The sequence below is a fragment of the Carettochelys insculpta genome, chromosome 1 (assembly GCF_033958435.1).
Source record: "Carettochelys insculpta isolate YL-2023 chromosome 1, ASM3395843v1, whole genome shotgun sequence".
NCBI lineage: Eukaryota > Metazoa > Chordata > Testudines > Carettochelyidae > Carettochelys > Carettochelys insculpta.
In genome coordinates this window covers 50,687,760-50,700,645 of record NC_134137.1, presented here as the reverse complement: position 1 = coordinate 50,700,645, position 12,886 = coordinate 50,687,760, and the positions used below count along the sequence as shown (strand labels likewise).

The 12,886-nt window shown below is 40.3% G+C and overlaps 1 protein-coding gene across 2 annotated transcripts in view; it reads left to right on the top strand.

Annotated features, from left to right (window-relative positions):
• Window positions 1-12,886, top strand: part of FLT1 (fms related receptor tyrosine kinase 1) — a 150,010-nt gene that overhangs the window by 96,400 nt on the left and 40,724 nt on the right. For both annotated transcript variants that reach the window (XM_074985957.1, XM_074985949.1), the window contains 3 exons: window positions 2,348-2,638; window positions 7,738-7,884; window positions 9,110-9,241. In XM_074985957.1, coding sequence (XP_074842058.1) covers window positions 2,348-2,638; window positions 7,738-7,884; window positions 9,110-9,241 — 570 coding nt within the window. The remainder of the gene's footprint in view (window positions 1-2,347; window positions 2,639-7,737; window positions 7,885-9,109; window positions 9,242-12,886) is intronic.

The following is a 12,886-nucleotide window of genomic DNA, read 5'->3' as shown; positions in this document are numbered from 1 at the left end:
TAGCCCTGGTCTCATATAACCCTGGATGAAACAAAGAAGTTGCAGAAATTGCTAGACAGCTCCAGATACAGCCCAATAGATCTTATTTTTCATTCTCTTTCCTTAAATGTAAAGTTTTCCCAATGTGCTTGTGTGCAAGGCGAAAGAAGGACAGACTACCAAGTGCAATATAAGAGAAGCAAACGGGTACATATCCAATATCTTTGATTTGGCAGTTTCCATCCAACTCAGCTTTGACATTTCTCTATCAACAGAAGGGAGAATGGGCATTTCCTTCTCAGTGCTGCAATAAAAGTGGAATCACATGACAAAATGTAGGTTCCTCTCTGGATTCTGAACACCTTCAAAAGTGGAGGGAGTTTGGACCTGGGATCTGATATAAGCTCATTTACCCAATAGCTAACCTAGTGGATTCATCCAAAATCAAGATGTGCAGTAATTCCATGTTCCAGTAGAACAGCCTGGAGTGCTAGGGAATAATAACAACAGATGTAGTCCTTCTTTCTGTTAAACTCTTCATTTCCAGCAGCCCTGGTACCAGGAGGTAGCTGGATATTCAAGTATTCTAGATAATAGAGGGGTATACCTAGACATGCTTAACATAAGAAAAGCAAGGTTACATATTAAGAAACAAACAAAAATGTATGCAAAGTACTTTATTTACCAACAGCAGTGGTATTGTATGCTGTAAATTTATACTGTATTTGCTGTATTAATTTGTATTTATTTTCACTATATTGTACTTATGGAAAACGTATCTAAAATATACTTATGGTTAAAATGCCGGTTATTTGAGAGTTGCAGATGATAGAATGCTGGATGTGAAAGAGTTTACTATATTTCACATGAAGTCCACAGACATGTGCTATGGAATTAACAATCTGAGAAACAGGTGAAACCCTCCACCTTTTGTCATCAAACAATATGTCAGTTGCAATTAAACAAGCAAGAGGAAATAATGTTAAACTAAACAAAGAAATGTTCTATTCTGGAACAGCTGTTTTAAATTGATTTTCATGAGGAGCCTTCTTCTGTTTTCTATGAAGCCAATGGTGTAATTTAAATTGGCTTCCATGGAGCAAGGTCAAGGCTCAAAAGGCTGCATAATGGATGGAAGCAGGCATGAGGTAGCCATCACTTTCCAGGCAAAGGAGAATGCAGTAGTCTGGTGATGAACCACAGATCTACTTTTAAAAAAGAAGTGGGTCTGTCCCACGAAAGCTCATCACCTAGTAAATTATTTTGTTAGTCTTTAAAGTGCTACTGGACTGCTTTTTTGTTTTGACAGAATACAGACTAACACAGCTACCTCTGTGTTACAAATCTACTTTTATGTATTGTTGGCAGAATTAACAGCTGGTCACCTTACCCATTACAAATCATGTTAGTTATAAATTTTGTCACATTTATGTTTAGTAAATTATTGATGAGCTGATCCTGATTTTCTTTGAATTGGCTTAGTATTTGCAAGTATTTGCAAAGTGTCCTCATAGTTTGGATGAGCAGTTTTAACCCTAAAAACTGTGAAGGACCAAATATTAGCTCTCTAGTTGGTCACCTGGGTCAGGTGGTTTCATTTCTGGTGTCTGCTTGGGTGACTGAAGAAGCTTACTTCCAGCGTGAATTCCCAGAAAAACTCTCATTAAATCTTAAGGTATTTGCAAGAGCTTTAAAAAATACCCACCAGCTGTTAGGATACTCATGGGTCGCTATAATAAAATATTGTTAACTCTCCTGTGCTGGATGCTTTTAATCTATCGCGCTAGCTCTGGTTGAAACCAGATATTTCGGCCCCTGAGCTCAGCATGCCCGCTTTCATACTTGCTGGTGTTTGTACTCTGCTTCAGACTGTCTTAACACCATTGTTCAGATCCTCAGCTAGGGCAAATCACTAAGCTCCAGTGAAATCAAGGGAGTAATGTCAATTTACACCAGCTGAAGAGCAGCCCTGTTGTAGCCATTAGAGGTGCAAAGTGTTCTCTTTGTTGTGCAAAGAAAAGGGGCAGAGTGGGTGAGGTAATATCTTTTACTGGATTTTGGTGAGTGAGACAAGTTTGGTGTCACTCAGAGCTCTTTTTTGTGGTTGGTACGCGTGTCTCTGTCATGAGATGAAATCGGTCCCTCACCCACCTTGTCTCACAAATACCCTAGGGCTGGCCTGTCTGGAAATATACTGCATAAAAGAATAGAGGCAGTCCTGAGAGTAGGAAGAAAGGCTAGAAATTTCAGCAGGAAGCCATTGAAAATATTAGCTGAAGGACTTTCAGGCTAACAGGAAAATAGAAATTACTTTAATTTTGACACATGGCTTTCTTCTCAACTAAAAAGTGGTCTTGGTTTTTGACAGATGTGCCAAATGGATTTCATATTAATATGGAAAAAATGCCCATTGAAGGAGAGAACCTGATGTTGTCCTGTTCAGCCAACAAATTCCTGTACAAAGACATGGCTTGGATTTTGCCGAGGACAATTAATAATCAAACAAAAGTCAAAAGGCACAACACTAAGGAACACTCTACTACCCTCATTCTAACCATCAAGAATGTTTCCCTGGAACACTCAGGCACCTATGTCTGCAGAGCAAGGAACATATACACGGGAGAAAAAGTGCTTCAGAAGAAAGACATTACAATTAGAGGTGAGCACTGCAACAAAAAGGCTGTTTACTCTCGGATCCGCAAATTTAAAAGCACAAGGAATGATTGTACAACACAAACCAATGTAAAACATTAAAGGACTCATTAAAAAGTCACATTTGTCTGATATCATCTTGGTTTTTTATTACAGTTGCTCCCTTTCAGGCTCTGAGGTAGTGCACCTCCAAAAATGGGTATGGACATAGGAGGAGTAGCGAAACAAAAGCATAACACACGGGCTTCCAGTTCAGTTCAGACGGTGTGTTCTGCTTTGGCAAAGCTGGTGGAAGTAGGGGTTTGGAAGATCCCCTGTGCTGCACTGTGTATGTTGTGTTGTTGTATCTCTTGCTGCCTCCTGCTGAGTGATAATGGAAATTTTGGACCAGTTTTACCTTCTGCTTTGGTATCGGCCTCTTCGAAAGTGTCAGAGCTGCATAAACTGATTAACTTTAAAAACTGCAGGTTTTGGTCAACAATGGACATTTAATAAGTTAACTTTTAAAGTGTGGAATGAGCACAATTCAGTTTGAGATTTACTGGACTATACATTTTTATTTCAATCTGATTTTGGTGGATTTATAAATATTGCCTGCTGAGCAAGTTCTAATGCTTATTTATTTGAAATAATTTTTTATGCTAAGTACATTAATCTTATGAAGTATCTTCTCAAGGAAGGCCCTGTGGAAGCAGGAAAGAAATAAAAATGTTGATATAATGCAGAGATGTATCTTATCATTTTAATAATGAAGATTTTAAAACTGACAGAGATGAGCCCTGTTTCTCCAGATAAATCCAGGTCAATTTCTCATTGCTGGTTTGGTCCGTTTTAAAGCTAATTACTGCACTACTGAAAAAGACTTATGGACATCAGTGACTGTTCTGTGGCTGGCATGAGGATAAAGGAGTTTGTAATATTATAATTATGTCAGTAAAGTAGCTGTGCTACACTCATTCCATTGACAAGGCTGTAGCCATCACAGTGAAATGTTTCATACATTCTTCCCAATTTAGAATTAAAATTAAGGCTTTTCCCTTTGGTATTCAGGTGACAATAGGATTTATTGTGGGGATTAAGAAATGGCCAAACTACTGAAGGAGAATTTCTAAGCTTCCTTTTAAGTGTTTCCTTTTTACATGATTTCACTATGACGGTGTTTCTGTATATTATAAATTCAGTATAAGGAAGAAGTTACTATTTTTAATACACTGATGACTTTATTTTTTTACAATATGTCGCGTTTATAATTTGTTTCATTTATGATGGGTCATTTCTATAGGATTTACATAAGCCATAACAAAACAAGCCATAGTGACCAAAATAGTCACCGCAAAGGAACAAAGTGGCTGTGCTTCTAAAATAGAGGGTGACAACATGACAACTCCTGGCTCTTGGGAACTCACCAGATTGTTTCCTCCTTTAGGTATTAGGACTGTGTCCCACGGCCAAACTTGTCTTTCACGTGGGAATTGCTTTTGTCAAGTGTGAAAGGGTAAACAATAGCATTTCCCCATCATGCCAGCTTCACGGAGCCTAAAATGCTTAGAAAACAATTAGTAACCTGGAAGTTGTCAGAGTAAAGAAAAGAATAATCGTTTAGATCTTGAATTGTCACCTATAGCCTTCTTGTGTACAGTAGCTCTTTTGTTCGTTATTAGAATGATGGTTCCCAGAAACAATGTGTTTCTTGAAAAGGAATTTGAGTCTCTTTCTCTTTAAAAAATGTGTTTTAAAAAGCTAGTGAAATGATCATGGTAATTACTTTTAAAATGGGGCAAGCTTGTTCTGTTGTGACAATGTAGGTCTCCGTCTTGATGGGGCTGTTCTTGAGAAAACCTTTGATGGCCCAGTGGACTGCAATGACAGGATTTTAGGCATTTTTAATGGAATTGGAAGCTAGAGTGGGGCAGCATGTAGCTGTCTGTTGCTGGAGGCAGCCAGATGATATGAGCCTGGGTCACAAACCAATGTCGAGATTAGAAAATGTCCACGTGTGTGATTGCTAAGTGATCATGTGTACTGTATTTCCCTTGGGACATCATCATAGCCCCTTCCTAATGTGGTGTTGACCAAGGCCCTGAACAGTTGTGGTGCTATGTTAGTGCCCTGTAGCTTCCAGTGTTGGAAGGCCTGGGAGAACCTCAGTGAAACAGTGTGAGGAGAAGCATTCTGCATTTGATGGTGCAATTCAAAAAGTTATTGTCAGTGCTGATCTTATCGGCTGAACTGAAGAAGCATGTCTGTTTCTGGCAGTTTCTCTAACCACCTCTGCGTAGTGTGTTATTTGGAAAGCATAATTGTGTAATTTAAAATTTATATTCCTTTTTTATAAAAAGTGTTAAAATGCAATTGTGTATTTATATTTTCAAACTGGTTAATAAAAGAGTAACCATAAGTGTACTAGGGTAAAAGAATGTGAAATTAAAGGTTGTACAAAAAGATCTAACAACTTCCCATGTTTTCCCTATTGCCAAGGATTGGTTTTTGCCACAGGGATTTTGCTTTCTCACGACCACAATGTCACTTTGAGTCATTGTGTGTTGAAGTTATAGGGCCATGCTCTGCATTCAGCAACACCACCCCACCCCCATGTAACTCCACAGGGCCAAATTCTGATGACAGTGAGGTGCTCAGGCGTACCTGAGAGCAGGACTGGCCCATCAGCTCATGTTTATGACCTCACAGTGAGACATGCTGGCTATGATGGTAATTTCCAACATTCAGCTCAATGGGCAAGATTTTTCAGAAGCGCTGAGTATTGATTTAGCTCTGTCTCCTGAAGACAATGGGAGGTTTACCTGACTTTAGTGGGAGCAGAACTAACCAACAGTGAGTGCTTTCGAAAACCCCACTTTAGGGCTTCAGTATAGCATCAGGCAGAGAAGCAGGTGGTCTGGGAGAGAGTAACCCCTTGTTTTAAGCATGTCCTTGAAAACCAGCTAACTGCAGCAAAGAAATTATTAAAAATATGTGAATGGTAACTAGCTCTTAAATTTTAAGCAAGAAAGTTTTGCTCACTATGAAAACCCGTCTTTAGTGTATGGATGTAAACATATTAAAAATAATCAGAAATAACTTACAGAATGTGTGCTTTGCCTTTGTTCTGTCATCTTGTCGTGCCTCATTTTTGAATGGATTGGTTGTGTTTTTCTTTTGGGATTATTTATGAATACAAAACATGGACCATCTGGCTTAAATCTATCAGCTTTTGTGCATGAACAGATTTTCATTCTATACTTTTTCATAGCTTATTTCACTGAAATAGAACCGTAATGTAACTATTCAGGCTCCATAGCTGAAAAAGGGCAAATTTTGTTGGATGGGAGAAGTCATGGTTGGTGTTAATCCCAACGTGTGTATATATTTGATAAAGAATGTACATCTAAACTTCATTTATGGACGTTGTTTGTTGATCAGAAAGGACTGTTACACTATAAATGTATAATATAATGGTCATTGTCCCCATGGAATGTACAGCATATCTTGGACATAGACAAAAAATCAGGCACAGCTGGTACATAGATATGTTGGAACTGATTTCAGGGGATAGAAGTGTGGCAGGTTATCATTCACTTCAGAAATTCTGAAACGTTCTCAGCACTTTTAGGTTCATATACATTATGCAAATGGACTAAGAACTAGTGTGAAATGTTTTGGAGAACTTTTAATCGTGGCAGCAGGCTCATAGTGGAGATGGAAAGACCTGTTGGATCACGAAGTCCACCTGCAGAAAGAATAGCCTATAAAGTTCTCACCAAAGGATATGGTGGATAATAAACGCATGCTGTACTTGATCTTAGCATATAGATATATGTCGCCATGAAAAAGTGAACCCTAAAACTGGAAGTGACCTTGCAGAGAAAGATTGAAGCATCGATCAGTTCCTGTGGGAACTGGGTATTCAAGGAAATCTGCAGTGCAGTGCAGCATTGTGCAGGAATGCTCTGCGCTCAGCAGGGTCTAAGAACAAACAGGAAAATGTACAGGAAGCTGCAAATGTGGTAGAAAAGTTGTTGCTGTATAATCACCATCAGTTCTGGAGACATCCACCTGATCTTGGTCTAAACAGCGTTCAGCTTTGTGTAAGAAGGAATGGAAAGATGGATTGGTTTGGTGGGGTGTGTGTCAATTTCCCATGGTTGGGAGGTGTGCATGCTGGACAGAATCAGAACACACTGGGGTATGCTTTCAAAATGCTAGTGAGAAAGTAATTGAAATCCATTTTATTTTATGCCATTTGAATGAATTTTTAACCCACAAACCCAAAGGCTATATAAAACAGGAAATTACTTGCAGTTATGTAATATTAGACTCCAGAACTTCTGACTCTAGAATCAGCGTTTTAGACATTTGCATTTTGGGAGGGGATGTTGTCTGTGGAAAATAGATACATTTCTCACAAAAGCAGGGACTACTTGTGTTAGTCTAGCTGTCTTGTGCTTTTGCCAAGACTTCTGGAGTTCAGTTAACCACAAAAACCAAAGATATATGAAGATGCGGGTGTGTGCAGCTGAATGATTCAGTGATCACACTTTGGTTTTGAAGTTGCATAGTTTCCTAAACAGGGCTCATAATAAAGTTGATCTTCACAATGAGTAAAGTATACAAATTTATTTCATGCATACATGCTTCATGCAACTGTATAAAGCTATTGCTAATGCAGGGCTTCTGTATCCTAAGGACCAAATCCCTTAGAATCTATTCAGAATTTTGCTGTTTCAGTGTTCATTTCTCCTGAAAATATATAAAATCCTGAGGTCTCATCAGAGTCTTTGCCTTTAGCTAATAAGTGAATGAGTGCAGAAAGCCTTGTCTTAAAGAGCAGCTGTTGTTGGATCATTTCCATTATGACCTGTATTCTAACCAGTTACCACTGATGAAAGGAAATTATCTCCAAAGGAAAAGGAATCATTAAGCCACGCTAAATATTATTTTGCTAACAGGGATAGTAACCAGGGGAAGCAGAAGTGTAGAATTTGGTAGAATGTCTCTTGAAAGCACTGACATTTTACAATATCATTAATGACAATAGAAGAGATTATATTAAACGTGTGATTATAGGAATGTAATCACTGAACTCTCTCTCTCTCTCTCTTTTTTTAGCTCAGGAAGCGCCCTCCCTTCTGCGCAACCTCAGTGATCAAATTGTGAACACCAGCCATTCTGCTACTTTAGAATGTCAAGCCCGTGGCATTCCTGAGCCCCAGATATCCTGGTTTAAAAACCACGAAAAGATACAGCAGGAATCAGGTGAGAGCTGCAAATACCCTTTCTCCTCTTCACTCTGCATCTCTTAGGTACTTATTATCCCAGTAGCTGAGCACCTCACAATCTTTCATGTGCTCATCCTGACAACTCCCCAGTAAGGTTGCACAGAACCCTCCTGCTCCCCACCCTTTTACAAGTGGGAGAATTTAGGTACAGAGAGGCTAAGTAACTTGCCGGTGGTCACACACGAAATCCATGGGAGAAGAAGTATCGGGACACCAAGTGAGAACTGGAATTCATCTGTCTGTTGGGGGATCCATTTGTCATGTAGCATTACATTCCATTATGAGAAATCCAGTTGTTCCTTTGTTGGGTTTGGATGTGCTTTTCTTGCCATAACTAGAAAAGAGCTGGGGCAAAGTGGGCTTAGAGCTTGATTAGCATTACCCTAGGGTTTGGGTTCAAGGCTTAACTGGGGCTATATGTGCAGCTAAAATGGCACCAAAATCAAGCAAGTTATTCAGGGGAGACTTCCCCCCAGTTGATTGGAATTGGGGTATAGGGGACATTTAATGAGATTTCAGCCATATCCCAGCCAGAATTGGAAAATGAGGCTCTATTGGTTTTACAACCAATTAGTAGCCAAAATCATCCAGGTAGGTTTGATTACAGGCATTGGAATCCAGTCCCTCAATCTCTTGTAGCAAAATCTAAGGAGATTTGTAATCAAGATTCTGGCTTTGGCCATTTCAAATTTTGATGTAACAAGCATAAGCAACCAGAAAAATCATGGAGCATTTACCAATAATAAATCACCAGACCTCAAATGCTGTTGCAGTAGCAAGACACCAATCAAATGAAGGACTCAATCCTGCAAACACTTAGTACTGAGCACACTGATTACAATGAGACCAACTTGAATATTCCCATTAACTTCAGTGGCACTACTTGCCCTGTGTTTAAAGTAAAGCACATTTAAGTGTTCGCCTCGATCAAGGTCTAAATCCAATGCCAACCACTTTCAGGGCCATCCCATGGAAGGAGCTGTCTTACTAACCAAGTAGTGTGTACACATCAGTTTCCACCAGAGAACCTTTGAACACTTTGTAACTCTGAAAGAAAGGCGCAAAATTTAAGCGCCCATCCGTATCCTCTAGGGTATTGTGTGTGGCTAATCCCTGATAGTCAGAAGAGAATTGTTTTACATAATGAGTTGTCTTAGTTTATAGTCCAGGTCCCACTCATTTTAAAATGTTTCACTCTGCAGGAATAATTTTAGGGCCAGGAAGCAAAATGCTGTTTATCGAAAGAGTCAAAGAGGAGGATGAAGGACTTTACTTGTGCATAGCCACCAACCTAAAAGGGTCAGTGGAGAGTGCAGCTTATGTCACTGTACAAGGTAAAGCATTGCATTAGATGGAAGCAAGACAAAAATTATCTAAGTTCTTGTTCTCTGTTTGATCTACTTTTCCTCTTTCCCCTTATTTCTCTAAATGGTGTCTAAATGGATTTTTTGCTCTGAGTAGGAGAGCAGGTAAGTGGCTTGTTGATCAGGTGTGATCTCTGAATATAGCAGTTTAAAGGAAGTCTTAACAAGGGGAATGCACCTGGTTGGAAAGGAAACCAGTGGGAAATGCAAACTGGGTTTATATTGACCTAAAAAGAATTGCTGCAATCCAAGAAAGAGAGGGTCAGAGTAGCCAATAAATGCAAATTCATTATAATGAAAAACTCTGCCCATTCTTTTTCTTATTTCAGGCCACTATAAGCTAGAACGGGGCATTTTTCATATTTTCATTTTCTGGCTTCTAATATAAAATGGGCTGGAATTCAGTGTTCCCTAGAAGCTGAACATTTGGACAGCTGCCCAGGAGAAACTCAGGTGCCCCCCACAGCTGATTAGCAGAATGCCCCTAGCCACCCCCAGTGGGTGGCATGTGTTTCTCCTGGTGGCACCCATCTGCAAATGCACATAACATGTTTTTTTCTGCCCATGGATGGAAGAAAACAGAGGGAACATTGCTGGTATGTCTAAGCAGGAGTTTCCTAGTAAACACAAATCCATCTTTCAGAGGTGTTTCCTATAGGAGCTGGGGCCTGTTTCTCCTCCTAAGGCTACTCGTGCTATTCATGTGAAAGTCCAGTCTTTTTTTAAATAGTTCTCTTTGTTTCAGTGGTGCTTTGTGGCAATGGATAATTCTGCGTTTCCACTGGATAATTCTGCATTGTGTGAACAAGTGTTCCCTTTTCTCAGGCTTAAACTTGTCCTTTTCCAACTTCATTGAATGTCCCCAGGCCATTAATTATCGCGAGCAGTTTCAACACAACTTTCTTCTTCTTCAGCTCTTTTCCCAACTCAACAGTCGCAGTCTTTTAGTTTCTCTTCGTATGAGAGACCCTTTAAATCGGAAACGATATTATTAGCTCCTCCAGGCAAAGACTGTCTCCCAGTGTGGTTGTACAGCTTGTGGTACACAGAATCCCATTGCAGTTTGTTTGGGTGCTGCCACAACAGACATAGGCTACGTCTACACGAGCCCCAAACTTCAGCTGATGGGAATAAGGGGACTTTGAAGTAGGCGGGGTCCTTTCGAAAAGGAGCCCCGTCGGGACAAGACGCGCGGCGGCGAGGCGCATCAATTTCTAAGTGCCGCGGCCGCCCGCATGCTAATGAGGCGCTGAATATGCATTTCAGCGCTTCATTAGTAAACTTCGAAATGGCCATTTGCGTGGCCATTTCGAAGTTTGGGGCTCGTGTAGACACGGCCACAATGTAATAAAAGAAAATCAGAATTGGCGTGTTCCAGTTACAAGTTTTTTGGCTTCTTTGGCACATTGGTAAATTCATCACTGCACAAAGTCAGATGTGTCAGTGTGTAGATATGAGCAAGGCTACATACTATAGACGAAGGACTTGTTGCCAGCTATGTTTTGGGGAGCAATATTAAATTTGTGTGGCCGCTCTACAAAAGACCTGCTTTCTGAGTGCTTGAAGTTAAATACACCCTACGGATTAGCTAATTTATCCGGATAATGTCAAGCTACCTTGTTCTGATCACTGAATGTAACTGCGTTTTGTTATTTTCTGATCACATTTTATGAGCATTTCTGTAGAAGCAATGTTTCCTTCTTGCCCGAGGACTGAGAGGAGACGGGGAGGATAGTGGATTCTTATCTGGATTAGTAGATTTCCACTCTAAGCATGTGACAAAGTGGTTTTTACCCACAAAAGCTGCTGCCAAAATAAATCGGTTAATCTTTAGAGTGCTGCAGGACTCCTCGGTTTTTTTGGTTACAGATTAACGTGGCTACTCCTCTGTGACTTGTCTGGAGAAGTGTTCTTCAGAGACAATAGCTAGAGCTTTTGGATGGCCCTGACAAAAAGCTTCAGCCAAGAAGAAGACAGGGAGCTAGTGAGTTAAAGACTCTCCACCCGTAATGTCTGGAAAAGGAGAGAGAGAGACATATCATTGAAGCAGCCTTGCAAAAGCCAGGCTGAGGGAGTGTGTATCCCTGACCTGTCTCACCGACTCTCATGGTATCTCAACAAAGGGAAAATGGTCAGATGAAGAGGGCTCCCTACTCTCTTCCCCAGCCAGTTTTTGGCAGAACCCGAACAGCTGTCCTAGAATTGTAACCACTCACTTACCTTTGGCTCTGGTGGGTGGAGATCTGGGGTTATCCTGAGTTTTTACTGCGGTCTCAAAAATGCACAGTGGACAACGTCTGCTGTTGCTCCAGAAAATACTGACATTTTAGATCTGTATATGTAGTTTGCCAAGTACAGGAGAGCATAGGAAAGAAAATGGGCAAATGACCTCCTGTCCGGTGCTATCTTTAACGGATCGTAAAAGTGGTTTGCAAAATAACCAGGAAGGAAACGGTCTGCTCTTTTTATTTCCTTTGAAAACAAAAAAAGTTCTTATACTTACAGATAATACAATGTGTTATTTTGGTATCAGAAAGGGAAGAATGGACTATGGAATCCAAGAGGGTTCTTTAAATAATCACCATCCTTGTTTAGTTTGGAAGCGGCACATGTAGGATAGTCTGTGGAAGAGCTGTATGCCATAAAAATGTCACCATAAGCAATCAAATCACCTTCAGATTAAGAACAGAATGGGCAGTAGGAAATAATAGAATGAATACAAATAGCAAAGCAGAATGAGGCACCTACACATGGAGAAAAAAGATCCTTTTAAATGGTGGGGGGAGGAGCAGTTCTCTGGATGTTTCTGTGGAAGGAGTGCAAGCTACTGGGGCAGTCACATGTCACACGGAACAGACCTCTGACTGAAGTCCAGCTCTGCAGGTATAATGCACACTGCAGAAGGGTGTGTCTCCGTTAAATAGCTACAGGTTGAACTTCTCTCGTCTGGCAACCTCAGGACCTGACCAGTGTTGAACGAGTGAATTTGCAGGACCACAGGAGGTCAATATTGTCTAGTACATAACCAACACCTCCACTGCTTACTGGGCTCTTAGAAGACATTAAGGGGTAAATTACAGCTAAATAAGAGCACAGAACACTGAGAGCCAGGACTGGTAGCTGTAAACAGACTTTATGGGCTACAGAAGTTCAACCTATAGTTTGAAGGAGTGCAACAATGTAAAAGGGGGTACAGGTGTAAAAGAAGGAGTCAATTTTGCAGTGTATACCTGGTTAAATTCAGGCTTCCACCGCAATAAAAAAAATAATATATCTTGGTTTAAAGCTGCCTCTGGACAGTTTTACGTGACAAAAGATCTATTAATTATGCTAGACTTTAGTTGTGACGATAATTTACTACTTTCTTACACATTATTTAGATCAACAAAGGCCTTTATAGTAGCTTGTACAGTAGGGGACAAATCCAACATTCACTGAAGTCAATGGGAGTGCTTCTCCTAACTTTAATGAGAAGTGAAACTAGCTTGTGGTTGGAAACTTAGACACTAATGTTTTGTTTGCATGGCTATGAAATAACTAGCCTATAAGTGTGTGGGTGGTCGTTAGTCTGCTTCCATGCTGCCTTCAGGTGTTACCTCAAACTGCCCAAGCTAA